General features: G+C 38.9%; 1 protein-coding gene across 5 annotated transcripts in view; it reads left to right on the forward strand.

The window, feature by feature from the left end:
* The window catches only part of ADGB (androglobin), a 217,712-nt gene that overhangs the window by 48,635 nt on the left and 145,733 nt on the right, over positions 1 to 23,344 (forward strand). For 4 of the 5 annotated variants that reach the window (XR_006173985.2, XM_005280423.4, XM_005280422.4 and 1 more), the window contains exons 4-8: positions 384 to 455; positions 2,718 to 2,927; positions 14,131 to 14,270; positions 18,222 to 18,308; positions 20,083 to 20,276. Coding sequence is in view for 4 of the 5 variants with exons in the window: in XM_005280423.4 (XP_005280480.2) it covers positions 384 to 455; positions 2,718 to 2,927; positions 14,131 to 14,270; positions 18,222 to 18,308; positions 20,083 to 20,276 (703 nt within the window). In the remaining variant the exon portion in view is untranslated. Of the gene's footprint in view, positions 1 to 383; positions 456 to 2,717; positions 2,928 to 12,773; positions 12,896 to 14,130; positions 14,271 to 18,221; positions 18,309 to 20,082; positions 20,277 to 23,344 lie in introns of those variants that run through there. The other variant, XM_005280426.4, reaches the window with a different exon arrangement.

Raw genomic sequence — 23,344 nt, forward strand, 5'->3', positions numbered from 1 at the left:
ATACTAAGCCCTAAACTGAACCCCTAAATTTCATTTTTGGTTGTCCTTAAAGTTGTATTTGAATGTTGTGCAGTGAAAGGAGCAAATCTGTTATCTTTAATGTTTGTCCACTGAGACACAGAAAACTTTTGCTAATTATCACTTGTTAACTAAGTTCCCAATACAACTTAACAATGATTAATTAAATTTTGAACACCTTCCTCCCTCCCCCCATATTAAGAAATATTGAAGCAGTCAGGGAATTTGCAAGTCTGGCAGCCTTTTAGCTGATGACTGGCATTTCTAGTATTTGTACAATATTGTGCTCATATATTTTTCGTGGACCTTTATTCTTTTCAGTGAATATAGTTACAGGCTTTCAACTAAAACCTCTTCTCTTTCAGGTTCCTGTAGTAGTGAAAAATGAAAACTGGTTTGACCTTTTTTCAGCAAATGAACACTTACTTGGTAGTGAGGTATGTAGTAAATGTGATAGCTCATGTCATAGTAAGGACCGATCCCTCAACATTAGTGGTATAAATAGACCATCAACAGGAGAAATTAAGTATAGTAAATCCTGTCAGTGGGGTGGGGGGGAAATGATAGACAGTCTCATATTAGGATCAAACAGATTTAATAATGAAGGATTATCATTTTTTTAAAGTAACAGTGCAGGTTATGAATAAGATTTGTTAATACTTGCATGGAAAATTAATGTATATTAATGCTAAAAGGAAACTATTATTTACAAAAGGAAGTAAAGATCCTTAACTTTAGGGTAAGTTCACCCCCACAAAAGAAGTATGGAATCTAAAACTGCTGAAAAATCTTTTATCATTTTGGTTTACAATATTCATTATATAGAAAAGAGGCCAAGTGTAGGAATGCATTTCGGTACTGGTTAGTATGAGCCTTCCAAGTCTGTGTGTCAGACTATAAATGTAAGGAAAGGACATGCTCTTTAAAGAATAGAGTATAGCAACATGATTATTTTGGAAAATATTTAGATGTTTTAAAATGAGTTAAATTTTTTTACATTATAATAAGTATAAACAATATCCATTACAGGAACAAATATTATTTTTCATATTTTATTGCTAACCTTGTGCGGGAGGTGGAGGAGAATGAATCTCTTAAAATGTCTGATTTCAAAATAAATTACACGTCTTTCATTTTTTCTTTGGTAAAACAGGGCAAAATACAAATACTGAGGCTTCAAATATAGAAGAAGCTCTGTGGCTTAATGAATCTTATATCAAGGCCTGTTGTTTGAAGCACAGTTTGAAATAAGTATATGGGGTGAATTGGTGGTTTCAGATCCTAGCAAACAGTTATTCATGTTACAAAATTACCATACATTATCTGGGACGCCTCACTTCCTTAAAAAGAACACAGAGGTGAATCATCAGGGAAAACTGCCAAACAATAATCTTTCCTTTTATAAAGGGATGATAGTGTTATATTTCTATTTTCAGAGAACAGCTAAGGATTTTGGATTTTGATTAGAGATGGGTCTGAACTGTAGCATCAGATCCAAATACTCCTGAACTTGCAGCTTTGAAATTTGGATCCAAATATTAACTTTTTCAGAGTTAGGGTGCTTGATTGTTAGAAGACAATGCTTGAGCTGTGAAGTTGGATCTGGAACTGGACCATGGGATTTTGGTTGATCTTCTCTCTAATTGGGATTATGGAAGTGGGAACCCCAAACCAAAAGCTACTAACTTTAAATTGGCTAACACAAAGGATTGAAATATTAATAAAATGGAAATATGTACATATTAAATAATTTAAATTTTACATATTTCATTTATTACTTTGCACATTGATCAACATCTCTTTAGGGCAAGGAAACTGTCTTATAAGAGAGCCAACTTTAATATATGGATATTCCTGTTGAACTGCTTATATACTATATTTGAGTAAAATAAATAAAAAAAGAGGGTTTAGCTTCCCAAGTCACTTAACCAGTTAAAAACATAAAAATAGACATATGTCTTGCATAATAAGGAAAAACTTCCTTACCACTAAAGGTCAAGTGTATACTTTTGATAATTAGTGCACTATATAATCCATTACTTGCTCATCAATCAGTCAGCATCCAGATTTCCAAAAAGTTCTCAGGCCACTTCTCCTGTAATTAGTGCCAGTTCTTGTAGATCTCATATTAGTGAAAAGTATATTCTATTTCTTGGTAGAATGTTTGATTATAGAAATGTTCTTTTATTTAAAAAATAAAAAATGCAGCAAATACTAAATGTGAAAAATGTGACTGCGCTATAATTAATGCATCCTGTTAGGCATGATATGTACAAAGTAAGAGTAGTTTCTTGTTTACAGTCTTATCATTAGACCCTGTCAGCTTCACTTGGCAGGTCTCCCACCCATACCATTCATGAAACAACACTATTGTGGCATGAGATGTGCTATTGATGGCATGTGTTAATTAATACAATGTCTATTAGCAGATCCCATTTTCATAAAGCTTTGTAGATATCTACATACAGCTAAATGTAACATATTATGGATAACTTTTAAGGAATATTTGTGCTGATAAAAGCAAATCTTGCAATAAATTAATTTTAATGCACTCTTCTGTGAGACTTGCTTTCCAGTTAGCATTTGGAATTGTTTTACATTTTTTGACTAATATAATTTAACTTCATTTGATTTTTTTCCTAAAATGTGCAATGTGAAAAACTGAAAACTTTTATTAAAAAAAAATTCTGTGATTTCAGCTGATGAGATGGATAATAAGTGAAATTTGTGCGGTCTGGAGGATCTATAATGTGAACGTTTTAACTAATGAGGGTAAAAGCAATACAAATGAAACACCTATATTTTCTTGGAAGCCATGGGAGCATATTTATGCCTTATGCAAGGCTATTAAGGGACACATGCCACTGTATAATAGCTATGGAAAATATGTGGTGAAACTTTACTGGATGGTAAGTGACTGCTTTCAGTTATATAAAGTATTATATCTGTGTGCTTATGCCATTAATATGAATATACTGTACTATCTTTAATTATCAGGATAAATATTTTGCTTTTTTGAAAAAAAAAGTTTTGTAGTGGTATAATTGTTAAATTATCAATATGAAAATGAATATTTCTTGTTATATTTGTACAATTTAAGAGTTATGAAATCCTAGATCATTAGCCAGATGTGCAGTTATCATTTAGAAACACACTACCTAGAGTATTTTCTTGCTTGCTAAGAAATTCTATTTATCTAGGCACTACTGAAAAATAAATATGTGCAGTTTGTGTATACAGTAGAGAAGAAGTGTGTAGCTAATGTTGCATCTGTTTAAAGGGCTTTTCAGATGCTTAAAACTTTGCAACCCTTTTTGCTTTCAAACTCAAATTTTCAGATTTACTCAAACTCACTACTACAAAAAGAGTGGTAAAAATGTATTTTTTTACATTATTGTTTGTTATCCATTTTGAACAGCACTAGTACCTCAGCAGTTTGGAGTAGAACCTTGAAATTGGCAAAACCTACTTTGACAGGCTTTAATTCCTATGTTGCAGCTGTACCTTCTGGTGGTGTGGGTGAAACTTTATTTTGATTTTGCTGAGTTATTTGAGTTTTTTTTCAAAATTGATTTAACACATGTACACTTTTTAAAAAAAAAATCTGAGAACAGTTTGGAGATCCATTGTGTTAACAAAAAACAGAAACCTCTACACAACATCTTAGTATAACACATAAGTACATGAACAAAGTAAGTGGAAATTCTCATTCAGCACAAGAAGTGGTAACTGTAGTTTTAAAGGAAGTATTTAAATCTATGAGACATTGTGCAAACATGTCCTGCTCTTGTGGTATGAATGGTTTAATATTGAGATTCAATGCAAATTTGCAATAGATTCAGACTAAACTAGACCAAACCCCTGGTGTATTAGGATTAAGTACAAGGTTTTTCTCTAAGATGTTTAAGAAGCTCAATTTATTGTCTTTAAACAGCTGTTGGGACTATTTTTAACTTTACTAGGGCTGGATGAAAGTTAAAATCCCAAACTTGCGTATTAGATTTCAATAGATGTATCACTAAAGTTGAAGATAATCAGGCAAAGGAGTAAGGAAGGAAAAAATAAACAAGTGACATTTCAAATGAATCATAGAAATGTTAATTTTCAAAATACTGAGAAAGAGCTAGGCCACGTGGGCGGGGAAGGTGGAGTACACAATAGGTATGGAAGTCACTAGAAGAAACCAAGGCAAAAGAAGTGAGTTTTGGGGAGGAATTAGATCGAGAGAATGACGATGCTTGGCCTGGTACAAGACTGATATCACTTCAGGTGCTGAGACAATGGAAAACAAAGTAGGAAATCATGCGTGTGAGGAAAAGATACAAGGACCAACAAACCATGAGAAGTGGGGAAAGAAGTGGAGCAATGGGAAGTAAGTTGTAGATGGGGCAGATTTAGGAAGAGCATTAAAAGTGAGGTTGAGGCTCTTGAACTTTATTTGGAAAGAGACGGAGCCAAAAAATGGACTCTGACCATGTCATGACACTTAGGCTTGGTCCCCACTAAGCCCCCACTTCGGACTAAGGTACAAAGTACCTTAGTCCGAACTTACCGCGGGTCCAGACGCGGCAGGAAGGCTCCCCCGTCGATGCCGCGTACTCCTCTCGGCGAGCTGGAGTACCGGCGTCGACGGCGAGCACTTCCGGGATCGATCCGGGATCGATTTATCGCATCTTAACCAGACGCGATAAATCGATCCCAGAACATCGATTTCCTGCCGCCGGACCCTCCGGTAAGTGAAGACGTACCCTTATAAAGCAACAGGAAAGGAAGACCGTTTTAGCTGCTGAATGTGGGAAAGATGTGGTAAAGGAGGAGGCTACTGAATTCTTGGGGAGAGGGGAGAACTGTGATGTGAGCCAGTGTGTGTTAGCAGGGAAAATGAAAAGGAAGAAACAGGTTTTAGAAATTTTAGAGAGAAATGGCAAGATCCGAGTATTAAAAAGGGAAGAAAAAGAAGAGTCAATAACTCCAAGATTCTGAGTTTGAGTTATGGGTAGGGTGATGGGGAGAGGACTTGAGAAGAAAGATTAGAAGTTTTAATTTAAGAAAATAGTGGGATATCCATGGGGAGAGATGAATAAGACTGAACGAGATAAAAATCCAGACAAAGGTGGGTGTCAGAGTCATTAGATCAGAGATGATCAGATGACTTATTTATAATGCAGTTGCACCTGGTGGAGACCCCAGTCAGGGATTCTGTGCCCCACTTACTAGGCACTACACACAGACAATGAAGAGACAATTCCTGTCTGAAAAGGCTGTGAGTATATGTTGTGAGACAATGAGAGCAGAGGACATCAACTAAAGTCAAGTGCAGTGAGAGTAATGAGACCAAGAACAAATCTTTGGTTAACACAAACAGAGTGAGAGAAGAAAAAAAATGATCTGCCAAAAGGGAGAGGTCAGCAAGTTAAGAGGAGAAATGGGAAAAAACACAGTGATGGAAGCCCAAGAAAGAGACTTTCAAGAAGTAGTTGGTCAACACTAGGAATGCAGAAGACGGATCAAGAAAATGTGTCTGGAGAAGAGGCTCTTAGATTTGGCAAGGAAAAGATTGCTAGTGACTCTTGCAAGCAGAGTTTTAGTACAGTATATAGGGCTGAGGCAGATCAAGGAGGGAGTTGAAGGAGAGGAAGTAAAGGCCCAGGGAATAGACCACCCAATGAGCTTAAAGTTAAAAGAGAGGGTGGAAGTGAGAGGGGGAGGGGGAAACGGCGAGAGGAAAGAAAGTACTGTATGATCAAGCGAATGTTTCTTTAGGATGTGTGAAATAACAGTATTCATCAATGCAGAGAAAAAAACTAAAGGGAAGAGAGCAATTAACAATAAAGAGAGAAGGGAAGAGGGAGAGAACAAGGCAGGTTAGGATCGAAGAGATAATTGGATTGAGTTGAATTCAAACAAAGTTGGGCCTTTTGAAAGGGTACGTCTATACTTACCTCCGGGTCCGGCGGTAAGCATTCGATCTTCTGGGATCGATTTATCGCGTCTTGTCTAGACACGATAAATCGATCCCGGATCAATCCCGGAAGTGCTTGCCGTCGACGCCAGTACTCCTGCTCGGCGAGAGGAGTACGCGGAGTCGACGGGGGAGCCTGCCTGCCGCCTGTGGACCCGTGGTAAGTTCGAACTAAGATAGTTCGACTTCAGCTACATGAATAACGTAGCTTAAGTTGCGTATCTTAGTTCGAAGTGGGGGGTTAGTGTGGACCAGCCCTTAGTTGTGATTGTTAATGCTTCTCTGCTGGAGGACAGGAACAAACTTCCATCTAATAGGTGCTTGTTAGGCCCTTCCTTATGCAATCATTTTTTTATGCTGGTAATATGTCTGGATTGAGAAATGTTATGCTATTAAAGCTTTCAACATGGAAAACAACCCAGTTTAATTGCAAAAGCTCCCAACTTCCAAGCTTATTTATATTTTAATACCTTTCCTGCCTCATCTTCTTAACAAATCTTTACCTAACTGGCCCTATTGCAGTAGCCCTCCATCCTGCACAGATCTGCAGGTGCCTGCTTGTAGCATTTCTCATTTTATTGGATAAAGTGCCCAACTATTAGAGCTTGGCACTTCATTGAACTAGCATCTTATGGTATAAGGCTTCTTTTGCTTCTTGCAAATTCTTTAGCTTATTAGGCCACTGTTTCTCCCTCATCGCTGCACAGCCCACAGATGCAATACCAGAGGTGATGCTGTCCTCTTCCCAGTGAGGGGAGAGGGGGACTGAGGGGGACTAGATAGAAAATTGGGGGAAGGAGAGGGGGCTGTGCTATACATCTTGTGGGGACACACATTTATTTTTTAACAATGTGCACTTAAGCGTGCATTTTATCTGTTCTCCTCAAAAGGAGAATAAAAAATATATACAGCCAGACTGGTTTCAAACTTCATCTATGGCAGCTCACTGGTGCAACATTTATTCACAGAAAATCAATAGGAAAAATATGTAAGCCAAAAAATAAAACAATTATATTAATAATATTAACAAATAACAATAAATGCAAACATCTGAAAAAAAGTATTGGTTAAATAATACTAATGGCTAATTACTTTAAATCAGAGAATGTACTGTATTATATTTTAAAATTATCCATTTGCACACGCAAAGAAAATGAAACCACACCACACACACTATTTAAAGCAAAATAAATAGCTGACCAAAACTACGTATACTTTTTTTCCCTAGCTGATTGAGGACATATTTCCATTCCAGTCAAATAAAAACCCAGTCAAATTCATACAATCTGAAAATCCAAAAATATTTTAAAGCTGGGGTTTTTTTTTGGGCAGGGGGTGGTAGAGGTCACTCTGTTGTGCACCCATGTGAGCCACAGTCTTTGTTAAAGTAACAAAAGCAATTAGGCTGTTAACTAAATCAATGGCCAATTAGTGCAAAAAAGCACATAATAAATAAAGCACTGCTAATAAAGCAAAAAACCAGAAGCTGACAGGCATCAAAAATCAGAATGTAAATACAAGTAATTTCTTAAACATACAATATGGTTGCTTGCAGCCGGTAAGAGCCACCCGGGCAGGGGGTCTTGGCTCTGGGGTTGGTAGAGCCCTTGGGGAGCAACTTCCGCAAGAGGCAGGTCCCAGGAGCCCAGGCCAGAGTGGGTCAATCTGGGTCACTGTGGGGAGCCCCGGACCTTCATCTGCACTGGGCAGCGTTCCCCAGTGGGCAGGAACATGAGTTCAGAGTTGCTCTCCAACACCCTGGCTCCCCGCCTGTGCTTACTTCTGAGCTGTTGCTGATGGTGGCACTGCTTTCAGAACTGGGCACCCAGCCAGCAGCCGCTACTCTCCAGCCGCCCAGCTCTGACGGCAGTGCTGCTTCCAACAACAGCACAGAAGTAAGTGTGGCAATGCCATACTATGCCACCCTTACTTCTGCATAACATTTGACCTTTGCATTGGGAGGGGTGGCAACTGGGGGACTAAGGCAAATGTTGGGGTGACTGTAGCCTCTGCAAGTCCCCGCACACAGCCCTGCACACCTTTTCCATATCTCAAAAGCAGGCAAAATATTGTCCTCAGAAACAGGGACAGCAGAATGGTGGAACACTACAGCAGCAAGAGGAAAATATAAAGCAATTTGTGTGGCTGCATAATCTTATGGAGGTGCTAATTACCCTGAATTTAAGTCTTTAGAACAGGGATCCTCAATCTTTTCTCATCTTTAACTTCTGAAAACCACCTCCATTTTCCTTTTGTGATACCATATCTCAGACCCCTTACATGCATTTCATAATCCTGTGTACGTTCCACCCCACGCAGAGCCCCCTTACAAACACTGCTTTCTGCTCTCTGATTCAGATCAGTAATTTTTTTTTTCAGTTGGTCTGCAAGATTAGCCATTTACTCCCAGTCTTCAGTCCATGATAAATGTATCTTTTTGCCTTGCAGTCCTTGTGCTAACACTGTAGCACAAAAAGGAACACATCTCTGCTTACATATCTCTCATAAAGCGATGTTAGTGTAGAGATGTTGAATGAGCCTTGCAATGTACACTGTGTTGCTTAGCAACTATGTGACTCGAGGTTCTTTCAAAAATCTCTACAGATAAAAATAAAAATTACCCAAATTCTTCCATAATCCTTGCAAAATCACTCATCTCAGCTCAGTGTTAAACTGTTGCTTTAGTGGTCATGTTGTCTAAATTTACTGTACAGAAAAGTAAGAAGGAAGGGTTGTACTCTCTGTTAAAATATTTATAATCACTGATTCTTGGAATGAGCACAAATGCAAACAAAGGTGAGGGGAGCTTTTAAATATTAGCACCCATGCACATATGCTGCACCATTGTGATTTGGTGCACCCTTTTTTAAGTAATAGAAAACAAAATCCTATGCATATTCATTCTGTTTTTAAATATCCCCAACTTTGTTTAATATTAGGAAATTCAAATTAGGAAAAGCGCACGTTCCTCCATTCAGTATAGGCCCCAAGTGAAGTTTTAAAATTGAATTCTGTTCAGATTGGATTAACTCAGAAATATCTTGATAGATTTTGAGGAATCTTTCCAAAGAGATTTGCTTGTAGGATCAGTCTGAACATATGATAGCCCCTCAAAAGGTAATTTTAAAAGAAATGTATGAGAAATTAAAATAGGATTAAACAATGAGAGTGTCAGTTCATTCATAACCATAGTTGCTACCTTGACAAAATATAACATAGAGCTAGATTGTATCTTTACGATTTGCCTTGTGTAAGAGGTGGTGCATAGCTGAGCTTCCCAAGGAGTAGATGAGGGAGCAAATTGCAACTCTTCACTGTGAGAGTCATAATTTATGCCCTGGCTCTCTCCTTGCTCCATTGGAATAGTAATCTGCTATTGATTGATGCTGATAGTTCCATTTGCCAGGTTGTTTGGGGATGCAGAGGTGGGAAAGAGGGGAGCCAAGTCTTCTCTCCATCCACTTGCTTTGGAGGTGAATTAGCAGATTTGTGGAGGCAGCCCTCTCCCCGGCACTGTGACTTGTAATGCTAATGGCCCATACAAGGGAGACAGGAGTTGCCTTCCACCTCTTGAGTCAGTTGCAGGAGTTCAGAGAGCATGATCTTACCCCTATAATCTTGGGTTGAGGGTGCTGTCTGTAGTGTATGAATGATGCTGGGGCTCTCTGGGGAACAATAGCATGTAATAATAAACGACAGTATTGTAACACATCTGCACAGTTAAAGTTGCATAGGCTACTTTAACTGTCATTTCCTGAGTTATGTGTCTTCTAATCAGTTTCATTTCTATTCTCCCTTCACTGAAGTTCCCTTTTCCTTGCTTCCTCTGCTGGCTCTACCAACTCTTTCAGTAGTTCAGGAAAAGTGGGGACCTCATGGGAGGGAGAAAGAATGGGACATGCAAAGGAGAAGGGAAAGTGATAAACATCAAGGGTGGGAGGTGAGAAGGGAAATTGAGAGAGGGGAAGAATAAAGGGAGAGGGAGAGAAAGTTCACAGATGGGAGGATAAAGAGGGAATGGGCTTTTATGCTAGGCTGGTTTCAGTGAGACATCATATTGTCTCTTAAGGAGACTGGTATCTGACCAGAATCACCATATGGTTAAACCCTTCCTCTTTGTTCTACTTGATATACCATATCCAGTCTCTTCAGCAATAACTGTAATAAGCGATCACATTCTGGCACCTCCACCCTGTATTGTTGCAGTAGAACTCCTATCCCCATTCTGCTGTCCTGGGTCCCAGTTCTCCACAATTAGAAGTCATATTCTACAGGGAAAGAATTGGGACCAACTGGTGCAAAGTCTAGGTAGGAGTTCTCTTGGGGTCTCATATTCATTTCTCATAGGGCTGCCTCTTAAATCTTAAGACCTGGCATGGAGTGTACTTATTCAACATAATTGCAAAATAGTAGAGCCATTAGCTTGATTTTCCTCCTGCACATTCATTCAGCTCATTTCTGCCAGTAATGTCCTCCCTCTTCTCCACCAAATAAAATTCTGACCCCCAAAATAGTATTACCCTGAACTGAACTTGCTGCTTCATTTCTGCTCTCTAGCTCATAAGGATTTCTGTTTCTGAATTTGAACTCTTACTTTTAGTCCTTAGGAATTACTTCCCCTCTGTCTCCAGTCCCCCTCTCTCACAATGTACATTTTAAAATAATATATACTTAGGCTTTTAAAAGGGGCTATTGTCAATGCATGATAATTACAATATGGATTTGAAGATTTACTAACTGTATGAAATCAAAAAATCAGTCAAGGGGAAAAAGTCAAATAACATCTGAAAGGAAAAGAAGAATGTCACGCTGCAGTGAATATTATTTAACTGTTAAAGTATGATTAGTAAGAAATGTACTCTTAAGAATTACTTACACAGAGTTACTGCATCCTTAGCTATGGAGAAAAATGAGTAGACAAACATTCCTTTTTCTTTGCCCATTAACTTGTACTGCTTGCTTTATGAAACATTTGGTTGAACTGCTACATGAGAGAGGAAACAAAGCTATGTCTTATCTCATTGTTTGAGCAATTAAAGGTCTGCCATTCAATAACTTTTTTGGTTTTCAAAAATGCACTTGAGAAATTTAAAAATCAGTTATGGCCATTAGCAAATATTCTTGGCCTTTAGAAATATCTATGTATATGATAATGCCTTCATTTACTTATCATATAGTTTAAACTCTCTTTTTAGATTCTTGTCTTCTAAAATCTTAAGAATTGGTGGAAGCACCAATTACATAGCAATAGGAACCATCAGCCTGAATCCATGTTGTAGCTATTACATTTAAAGAATTTATCAAACTAAACTAAAGCATACAGATTATAGCCAATTTAAAAAAATACAAAAATCATTATGTAAATTCATTTAACACTACCACCTCTTAATAATGTAGTATCACTACTCATGTTTTTTACTTAAAAATTAGTTTAAGTAAAGGAGAGCATTTGTCTTTCCTTGGTGTGGTGAATTTGTTTCCCTCACTGTGAAGTGCAGAGCTTTCTCCAGTTTCTGATAACCCAGTGGGTTTGAATATCTTGAAAATAGCCTAAAAGCTTTTATTAATTTAGGTACAAAGTACTTGAGCTTCTGCTTGTGGGGCAGGTTCTTCTCCTTCATGGAAACTTTCTAAGGAACTCTCTCCCCTGAGGATGTATGCTGGAGACCATCAGTGGCAGTCTTTTAGACCTGGTCACTCAAAAGCCAATATGGCCATTTTTGCTTCCTTTTGTCACTGGTCCTTTTGGATTTTTTGCCTCTTTTGTTGACTGTGTTTATTTTGCCTCAACGACTTTCTAGTTTAATTTGTATTTTTTATTATTCTTAACCTCAGCTCTTTTGTTTATCATTAATGGGGCCAAAAGGCTGGCCTGTGCTCAGGGCCGGCTCTACCATTTTTGCCGGCGAAGCAAAAAAAAAAAAAAAAAAAAAAAGCCGCCTGGACTGTGCTGCCCCAGGAATGGATGGAATGCTGCCCCTTAGCATGTGCTGCCCCAGGCACGTGCTTCCTCCGCTGGTGCGTGGAGCCGGTCCTGCCTGTGCTAGCCCTTATAAGCCCCCTCTAACTAATCACAGCAGCATCCCAGATACTATAGTCTGAGGGTTCAGCAGCTTTTTCATAGGGTAGATAACATTTTAATAGAGACACCTTTATTGACTACTTCCCTTTCCTATTTGATCATGCAATATTACTGTGGAAATTGTCAGTTACTTACATGGAAAAGCAACTAGCGTTTAGTGTTGTTGTTTTTTTTGTTTGTTTTTTTTAAAACAGACAGTTAAGTGCTCTTTTGCTCTTCATTTCATCTCTTGCACAATTTGTTTTGTTCCTGTCTCCTGCCCTGCTCCTCTGTCCATGCATCTTTGTTGCCTGCTCCCCTTCTTGTCCATTGCTTTTTATATGATTCTATGCTGCCTTTTCTTCCTTTCGTTCTGTAGATGCTTTCCTTGGTTCCCTTGCTTGGTTCCTTTCTCCCCTGGAATTTCCTCTGCTACTGGTGGTTAACCCTTTTCAGAGGGCAACTTCTGTTTCCTCTCTCCCTCTTATGCAGCAGAGAAACCAAAGCTGGCTTCTGCGCATTCTCTCCATCAAGTTATACAGGTCCATAGAGCCTCTCTTTGCTGGAAACGAAAAGGGCAGCAGTATGTGACAAGCCAGCAAGTGCTCTGCAAATGTCAGTGATCCATGGACCGTAGTTTGGGAACCCCTGCAGTTTTATCAGATGGATCCTTGAAAAAATAAGATTTCAAATAAACATTTTCTGGGCTCTCTATCGTATCCCATTTTCTCAGGGATTCTGGAGAAGGCACTAGAAGGGTAAGGTCAAGGTGTCCTAAAAGAAAATAAACTGTACCAGTAGATGCAGATTACATGGTTCACCCAGCAACCCAAACCCCAGTAAAACAACCATAGGTAAGGGATATAGGTTGGTAGCAATACATATTTTGTGAAATGTTCATGGTAGAATTTTGCATGCTCCTATATGTATTTTTGCCATGTTTTGTTAATTTTGGGGGGTTATGCCTTTGTATATGTTTTTTGCAATGGTGAGTCTAATGTGTTTTCATTGTTGCCATGTTAATATTGAGTTTGGTAATTTTTAAGTTCACCTTACAATCCATGAACACAAAAGGATTATGAAAAGGGCGAAATTAATTACTATTTCAGTTTGAGACACAAGTGAGTGTTTTGAAACTGAAATGTGCCTTATTTTTAGGAGTTCTGATTACAAAACCATGAAGGGTTTAAATTTTCATACATAACACTAAATTAAAACTGAGGTTTTGTAAATAATTCAGATACCACAGTGAGTGCATTATAAATACCTATAGAGGGTCAATAGAACTACACCATCATTTCTCCTCTCTCTATCTTACATGATTTAGCCCTAATCCTTAGTTTTAGGCAGATTAGTAGTCCCATTTAAGACAATGGGATTATTCATATGCATAAAGTCAAGCATGAGCCTAAGTGTTTGCAAAGAGGCATTTGGCATATGTTTCCAAGAACTCTGTGATAGCAACTGAAAATATGCCATACATTTAACACTGCACATAAATCTGGAAAATAATTGCAGTTAGATTTCTATGTGAAATAAAATAGTCAAACAGTAAAGAGGTAGTAATATGGATGATCTGAAAACAGATTCCATGAATCTCTCACATTCGCTGAACAATTTTCTTTGCATAGTGCAGAATACCAACAATATTTCAAAATCTATCATGGTGTGTCCTAAATGTTAAAATATAAACACAGGCACACAAATATACATGTTTAAAATTCTTGCCTGCTTTTTGCATGTTTTGCAGGTGGTGTACAGAGTGCCAAATTAGAGCCTTATCCAAATCATTTGGAATAAATAGTAGGTTAAGATTTAATATGGCATTAGTAGAGATCCGTGAGAGTAACAGAATTGGAAATAAGCTCTATCAAATTAGCAAGGAACTTCAGTATCTGGCATGCTGAGTGTACCTACTAGGGTTTTTAATTGCAATCTGCGTTACTTTCCCTATTCATTAAAATCATCAGTAATATAAATCAAGCTACAGTAGGAGTGGGTTCTTGGAGAACACCTAGATTTCCTACATTGAATCTGTTTCTTATTTCCATCACACAGTTTTAATGTTTCTTTTTTTTCTTATTCATAGGGATGCTGGCGAAAGATCATTGTGGATGATACTATGCCTTTCAACGAAGAGAATAATTTGTTGCTTCCAGCTACAACCCGTCAAACTGAACTTTGGCCACTGTTGCTGGCCAAAGCAATAATTAAGCTGGCGAACACTGAGTATGTTTAGTGAGCTCTCTATCAGTTTGTTCTATAAAATTAGATGGAATTAATAAGCAACAAAATTATAATACACATGGTGAATGTTTGTTGCAAATTATTGTAATGGTAAATGTGGTTTTTGAGCTCTGATGTGAAAGCTGACACAGTAAATCTGTGTACTAAGTTTTCTCGGCGGCTGTAGCAGACACAGCTCTCTCTCTCTCTCTCTCTCTGTGTACTCTCTGAAAGTTTCATAAGGAAATTAATCCAAGAAATCTTCTTAACCGCCTTGTCTGCATGACATTACTGTGTGTGTTGCAAAAAACAAACCAAAAAACCCTTCACATGCAGAGTAGAAATGTCCCAGAAATTTTAATGAGTTTGGAAGAGTGGAGATAGATGACAAAACCAAGGTAACTTACATGCAATATTGTCATAATGCATGGTGGTTCTTGCTTCAACATCGATAGTTTGTCAGTTAAATATCTTGTCTTACAGCAGTGATGCTAAGCTAAGTAATGCGTAACCAATCAACATTGGACAAGAATATACAAACTGGAAGTGAAAACAAAATAACTGAGTCTCTGCTGGTGGAGTTAGTGATAGTAATCTGCAATGCCATATGATAGATTTGGTTCTGTTCAGTTGTAGGCCAGGCCAATGAAGATATGAAGTGCTCTGGATGCTCAGCCTGTTGGGCAGTAACAGTGGGACTCATGTTTCTTGGGAAAGGAACTCCTCCAGCCAATTAGGGGTAGTAATGATACACTCTGAAAGGATTGCAGTCCACTGCAGCTCTCTCTTTAAAGAAGAATGGAGTCACAGTGTACAACAGGTTATAAATTGGAGACAGTAAGGATGGAGACCTTAAAGCCATGTTTATACTACACAGTTTTGTCAATGAAAGTCATCTTTCGTCAACAAAACAGTGGAGGTGTATATATAGCAAATCTCCTCCAACTGATTTAACTCTCCTGCTACACTGACATAATAAAACCACCTGGACGAGCGGCATAGATTTTTTTCCAACAAAGTTAGTGACGCAGTGTCGAGGTAGACTCTGCATTGCTTATGTTGCCCAAATTGCCCTCCAGGAGGTGTCCACAGTGCCATTCATGACTGCTCTGGTCACCACTTGGGGCTCCGCTGCCCTGCAGCCATGTACACAGGTACGTTCCCCTCCCCCTTTAAAGCCCAAAGAATTTTTGAAATTCCTCTTCCTGTCTTGCTTATTGTGGAAAGAAAGTCCCTGCTTGCAGCTTTCTGTATAGGTCACTATTCCTGAAGATGTGTGTGTCATGCACCTTCCCTGACCACCCTGTGTTGATGTCGGTGAAATGACCCCAGTGATCCACCAGCTCTTGCAATACAATAGAAAAGTAGCCTTTTCTGTTGATATATTCTGTCACAAGGTGGTCTGGGGCCAAAATGGGGATATGCGTGCCCTGCTATAGTTAGGGAATCCCATTGCCACAAAGCCATCTATTATTTCCTGACACTGCCCAGAGGCACAGTCCTTCATAACAGGAGATGATTAATGGCCCTGCACGGTTGCATCACTGCAATCCCCATGGGACTTCCCAACTCCAAATTGATTCACGATTGATGGCAGTCTGGAGTTGCCAGCTTCCACACAGCAATCACCACTAACTTCTCCACCATGAGGGCAACTCTCATTTTGGTGTTCTTGGGCTGAAGGACAGGGGCAAGCTCAGAACACAGCTCCAGGAAGGTGGCTTTGCACATCCAAAAGTTCTTCACTTTCTGCTCATCCTCCCCTACCTGCATCATGATGTAATCCCACCACTCAGTGCTTGTTTCCCAAGCCCAGTACTGAGGGTCCACCATGCGCAGCTGCTCTGTGAATGTCAACAGCGATCTTGAATTGTTTCTTTCCATAGCACACAGCAGGACAGGCACCACGGTGGCATTATCAAATCGCAGCTCATGAAATACTGCAAGATCAGCTGCATTGTGTTCATAACACTCATCACAAGACAGACAGGATCCATGCTTTTAGACATAGATGGCGGACACACAATTTACAGGGGCTGTTGAAAAGCAGTGTAAAACATCGTAGGAAGCCCATGGGATGATGGGATAAAGAAAACTATATGATGGGATGCTGACCCTACCTGCAAGATGCACTGCAATCCTTTCCCAGAGCACCCAGTGGCAGATGGTGGCAAGTTGCACAATGGGATAGCTACCCACAGATGCACTGCTCTGTTTGTCGATGCAAGAGCACCAGCTGTGGACACATTACGCCGTCACAAGGAGCATTGTGTGGATATGCACCAGCAATTTAATTACAGCGGTGGAGGATTGTCAATGTAACTTAAGTCGACTTAACTTTGTAGTGTAGACATAGCCTTAGTCTATTGCTACAACAGAGAAGAAAAAATAGTATCAAGGATAGATTTTCATTTGTAACAATATAAACAAACATATATGTTCACTTTTTTAAAAGGGAGGTTATATTTATCAATAAGTTGTAAATTTTAAAATTCTACTCTGAGAATGAGTAGTGTATTTTATTAGGTCAAGTTTTTCTCGAGAGTGACTTTTAAAAAAAGCTTAGGACTTTTGATTAGGAAAAGGAAAGAAAAATAGTGGAGCTGGAGAGTGGATTCTGAAGAGGCAAAGTTTAAACTGCAGTCTTTATTTCTGTTGCAGTCTAGTGGATGTATTTTGTAGTATTTGACAGAGAGGGTCACACCCTGCATATTTCAAACATAAGGTTTGCCAGTCACTTAAGTTATCAGTTCAGAAAGATTTTCGTATTTCGTGAATGATATACTGGATATTCTTTGACTCCTTGCTGGGCCTTTCCATTTAGTGTTCAACTTTTGAAATAATTACTGGTATGCATTCTTATAAAAGACAAAATTAAGGAATCTGACTATATCAAATCTTTACAAAAATAACCATCATAGCTACAACTATGTATAAAAACGTGTAGGAGATATGTTTGCTAGTATTTATCAAAAAGTGTAATTTAGAGGTACTTGGCATAAAGAATAAAACCTACAAAGATGCAGTACAGAAACATAGAACATCACAAGATATTGATAATTAGGGTTTAGTCATGATTTTGTCACATGTATTAAGCAGCATGGTGTAGCACTGCCCCAGGACCGATCTGGGAAGCATACTGTGACTCAGTCACAGCTTGCCTCTCAAGTCCCCTCCTGCTCCAGGGTGATGGTGGGGTTGGGGAGCGGGGATGTACCCTGCGCCAGAATCTGGCTCTCTGCGAGCAATTGTGTCTCAAGAATTTCAACATTTGAATCATGTTCTTTGCCTACACCTAGGTGAGTTCTGTTTTCTAGTATACTGCAACATTAGTTATGAGAGTTTAAAAAAAAAAAAAAAGTCTGGGCTGAAATGTTCAAAAGCTGATTAGTGACTTAGAAGCCTAAGTTCCATTTTCAAGAGATTTTACACTTATGAGTAACTAAGGTACTTTTAAACATTTTACCTTTAATTTAATTAAATATAAGTTTAGAGGACATAAGACTGAGGTCTGAGAACTCAGCAAAGAGACACATATGTGAAAGTAAATTTTGTGCGGCATTTATAAGTTGGTAGAGATATCAGAAATTTTATTTATAACAAACTTCAGATAACCTTTGGGTTTCCAATTTTGTTTATCTCATTACTGTCATGTGACATTGCAGAAACAAGTGCTAATTGTAGTAGAATTTTTTTAAAGGGTATATTATATACTTTCAATAAATTTAAAGGAGAATGAGCTGCAGCCAATGAAGCTGAAAATGTTGAAACTTCAACTGGAAGATCTTTAGCAGCAATGGATTTAGGAACATCCATAACTGCTCTGTGTGTTGATGGCTTGTCTTACAGTAATTTGCTAATTTCTATTAATGTTATTGTTGACTATTGGCCTCCATGGGAGTTGTATCATGCTCTACTTAACTATAAATATTTTAATATTTGAATTTCTTGTAGTATACACGAAGCTGGAAAACGAGAGCTGGAGGAATTCACAATTCTCCATGCACTTACTGGATGGATACCAGAAGTTATTCCTCTCCAGTGAGTTCTTCTGTTAAGCAAATAAATACTATTTTTCAGAGAGCCTAGATGAACTGGGATGTGGGCCTTAAAAATCAATTTATGAAAGGTTAGGTTTTTAACTCTAGTAAGTGGGGAGATGTGTGTTTAAAGACTTTAGAGGTTAGAAGCTTGCAGTTCCTGAAGAATTTTGCTAAGTTTATGTCTGCAAGCATTTCTGACATTTGTGAAGCTATTACCGAGGTTAGAGCTGTTGATGTTTCTTTTTTACATAGTTACACTTTTTAACTCATATTGAACCCAGCAATGAAAACAGTCTACTTTGCTAGGTATGTTTAGTTTTATTCTGATATATGACAGGCAAAGATTATTTTAATATATAGTAGCATCACTGTGTATAAGAATTTACTGTAGAAAACACAGGAAATCCTATGTGTAACCAGAAACAAAGAGGTTGAGTTCAATTGACTGCTCTTTTCACATTTCCAGCTGATGCAACTTGTTTACTTTTATTTCAAGCCAAACAGTCATACTAAACTTCATTTAATAACACTCCTGCTCCCATTCTCCCAGCCCCCTCTCCCCAATAGCTCATATTCAAGTCCATTCTGAACAGCCAGTGCAACAGGGAGTTAGTCTGACATCCTCCTTTTTTTGAATGGCTGATTGGGATATATGGTGTAGAAGGCTCTGTTTGTAAAAGAAATAGTACTTTTGCAACTTGTGGCCTTTTAGTGAATGTATTTTAAAAGAAACAGTTAAACATTAAATGGACTAATATTCCAATAGTAAATAGTACATAAGGGGGCAAAATTTCAGTCTGGCCTTATTTAGGGCTCCTACTTGTGCTTGCAATTTAGGTTACCAGGTACTTAGCTGTTTAAGCCCCAGAATATGCCTGCAGATCAGAAATTTAGACATCCAAATGATCTAAATTACAGGGGCCATATTGCATCTGCAATTTACTAATGCAGCAATGAAAGCCAGTGTCTGCAAATCTGACCCTGAATATAATTTTTTTGTTTTTTTTGTTTTGCAAATAGGAAAAGAGTGAGTACTACACTGTTGCTGAGTGCAGTAACACAGAGCTGGCTACAGCTTGTTGCACAATAAACTGTTGAGGGATATGGTTCTAAGTTTTTCATGCAGTTACTGTGGGAGTCTGTTCAGGTTCCCTCCACTCCCCTGCCCCCTCCACATCAGCTGATCAGAGTTTACTTTATTTCTGGATGCAAGGATCCCCTATGGGGAACCAGCACAACAGCAGCCATCATATCAAGGGACTGTTAGACAGTCTTTGTTGGAATCCATGGGGAGAAGGTGTTGGAGCTGGTTTTATTGAGGTGAATAGGAGCGTCTAGAAGGACCTTTGGAGGGGTGTTTCTTTTTACAAAATCAGGATTTAGTTATTAAGATGTTTTACTCTATGTCTCAGTTTAAGATCCTACATTATCGTTCTAGTTTTGCAGAATGATCTACTGAAGATTTCCCCATTAGTTGTGAAGTATCAGGTCTTCCACAGCAGTGTCTCCTAACAAGCCTGAGCACAGGATGGCTCACTATTCTTTGATGTGCTAGCTCCACTAAGCAGTCTGTCTATAATGCCTAGCACAAACCCTGTTCTTGCTAACTCTTGTTATTTTTCTGACAATTATACATGAAAACATATAAATACAGCAGTGTGCTTGTTAGCTGAAATAATACAGTTACTTTTCTGAACTGTCAGATTCAGAGCAGAAAGCCTTATTCTGTAGCAAATATAAGTAATGTTGATGTATTGTATGTGTTTTTTAAGGCCTGGATATTTGGATAAAGTTTGGATCTTTTTAAAAGACATAGTGCCAGAATTTAAGCTACGAAATGAGACAACTCCTGAACTGAAAAATCCTCTGTCAGATATGAAGGCTAAAGAGACCAAAGGACCTGAGTTAAAAAACGAAATTCCAGTTGCCAGTAAGCAAGCAGAGAAGGCTGAGAAAATTGGCAAAGGTAGGAAACTCCAGACACTGTAAAAACTTTTCAAATTGAAGATAGGCAAAGTTGACATAATGCTCAGCATTCAAGCAAATCCTACTTTGTTACACTGTATGCTACTCTATAGGCCCCGTCTTGCTCCCATTGAAGTCACTAGACCAAATTCTGCTGTTTGTGACACCAGTGTAAATCCAGAGTAAGTCCAGTTTTAACTGTTGACCATAGTGGTAGCAGGTTTTGGGGCTAATTTTTTGAAGTATCTCCTCCCTTTGATTCATTTGTGGCAGAACACTATGTTCCACTGTTTAGCACATGGACATTTCCATAGAAACTTGTTCCTTGTAGAAAGAAACAAGTATATAGGTTACAATTTGCCCGAAGGTGATTGACCCAGCATAATTCTGACCAAAAAGAGCTTAACAGCATTATCTATTTCATAATGGATGTTACAAGTGGTGATTACTTGTAAGGAGCTCAGAAAACTAAAAATAACATGAACGTGCAATTTCAAAAGTCTTTGTTTATTTTTGTAAATTAGGAAAGGAAGATAGCAGTGTTTTTGTGTATATCTTTGTGAACATGTGAGTGTATATAAAAATCTGTTCATATAGGTTTAAATCAAAATGCAACTATAACTTTTCTATTCATGGTATTGAAGGTGAGTTAATATATTTAACATTTCTGGAATTCAATTTTCTTTAAAATCCCATTTGAATTTAAATAGAAAAGTAATGTTCCAGGTTTATTAACGCACTTATTTCACAGTGTCATTCTGCAATGTTTAGATCTCATGCTTATTTCTGTTAGCTTCAGTTTTTACAATACAACATATGCGTAGTTCTGCAACAACTCTGTATGTTATAAGAAAGCACACGCTATAGACTGAATCCTGTGTTCACTGCCTACCCTAACTTAAACTTAAAGATACTGGGTGAGATCCTGAGTTAGCGCCTCTCTGGTCTCTGCGCACTGAGCAAAAGAGCCAGAATGATGTAAAGCCAAGGAACTTGAAAAGCCCTGGATCTAGCCGGGGGAGAATTCCCATTGTGCAGGAACTGTGAAAAATAGCCCCAGGTGCTTCTGAGGACCCTCTCTCCAGCCTTGACATAGGAAGCTTCACAGCTGTTCTACAGGCAGGATTGAGGGCATAGGGTTGCAGAGATCCTGAGCAGCACTGTCAGCTGTAGGGCAGCCCAGGGAGGCTGTTGTAACATAGCCCCTATCTAAATTACAACCAGGACCACTCCAGCCCTTGAAACAGCTGATAATCAGGAGGACACAGCACTGGCTTAAAGCCATCTTAGTCCTGCCACCCCTTAGCTGTGAGTTCTGTGCTGTGCCTCTTCGAGGTGCAACAGAAAATCTCACCCTTTAAATATATTACTTATTTTTAAAATGATTTGCTTTTGAAAATTCAAAGTGCACAGTTTCTGAAGTCTTAGATTTGTATCAGTGATGGAAATAGGGTATTAACCTAAGAGACTAACTTCCCATGTTGATATTATTATAGATGGGGTTGATAAGATCATCTATAATTAAGGTTGTTTGATAACTCCCATTATAACCACCATATTTTCAGTTGTTTATATTTTTGGCAAACTTTAATCATTTGGATGAAATTTTCCATTCTGGGTTTGTGCCTCATGCTGAATTGTTTTGGAAAATTCGGGCCAAAACAGTTGAATCACTCAGGTTTGGCCCAGTTGCTCCTCTGTGATTACAGAGGAGCGGCTGGGCCAATTCTGCACTTATAGGGAGCAGTCCAGAAATCTGTCACCCTAGGTAGCTGCCTAGCAGGACTATAGCTAGAGTGGCTTCTGATCACTCTGCTTGACCCAGGTAGTCTGGGGGAATGAAGCTGCCTGAGTCAATTGCAGAGAAGTCAAGAGCCAGACCAGTGGGAAGGGAGCAGATGAAGTTGATTGGGACAAGGAGTCTGCGGGGAGGAGGGGACTGTAGGCTAGACAAGGAGACTGGAACTGGAAGCTGGGTCCAGAATCGGGTGGAGACTCAGAGCCAGTAGTCAGTGGAAATGGATCTGATGAGGACCCAGGGTGGGGATGGAAAACTGGGACTGACTGGACAAGGAGAGTGACCAAGGAGCTGAGGGCAATGGAGATGGGGAGAGACTGAGATCGGATGAGGAATCTGGCAAGTAAGATTGGAACTGGGAGCCTGTAGGGATAAAGATCAAGGACATGGGGGGTGGAGCGACCAGAGACCACAGATGAGGAAAGAGAGAGATTGAAGATCTGGGATGTGGGGAACTAGGACTGGGTGGTGGTGGGGGGTGGGCAAGAAGACTGGGAATGGGATTAAAAGCCTGAGAAGTGAAGGCTTGGACTGACTAAGTAAGGAGAAATGTGCCCATGAAAGCTCTTTACAGAATTTGGAATAGAATCAAGGTTCCTGATGTCAAGTATCAGGGGGTAGCCGTGTTAGTCTGTATCTACAAAAACAACAAGGAGTCTGGTGGCACCTTAAAGACTAACAGATTTATTTGGGCATAAGCTTTCGTGAGTTAAAACCTCACCTATGCATCCGAAGAAGTGAAGCTTATGCCCAAGGTTCCTGAGTCTCACTATTCCTCTGGTGTCAGCAAACCCTCTGGGAAAGTGTTCCATCTTCCTCAAGTGCTAGTTCACACAGAGTATAACAACCTCCTACTGCTATCAGTTACTCTATTAGTTCAAGTGGCACAGGTCTGTGTGGTGGATTTAAATGCTCCATCCTTGCTGATGACCCATCATATGGTGTACACACACCCCTACCTGTCTATGTCAAGGAAAGAAAGTTAAGCACTCAAACGTTAAATGCCAGAATTAAAGTTGCCCATTTCCCCTGATCAGGTCCATTAATGTAAAAACTACAGTGCCTTGTCTCCACTAGGAGTTTTACAAGTTTCTGTCTTGATGTGAAAAACAAAACACACCTTTTTCTACAATGAAGACATAGCCTTTGTCTTTACTGTGCTTTCTAAATCTATTCTACTTATCTAACTGAGCAAGAATTTTACTCTTTTTCTTTTAAAAAGCTTATCTGAAATACTGATAAGACAATGAGGTTTCATGATTTAAAGGCAT

The sequence above is a fragment of the Chrysemys picta genome, chromosome 3, assembly GCF_011386835.1.
Source record: "Chrysemys picta bellii isolate R12L10 chromosome 3, ASM1138683v2, whole genome shotgun sequence".
NCBI classification, from domain to species: Eukaryota; Metazoa; Chordata; order Testudines; family Emydidae; genus Chrysemys; species Chrysemys picta.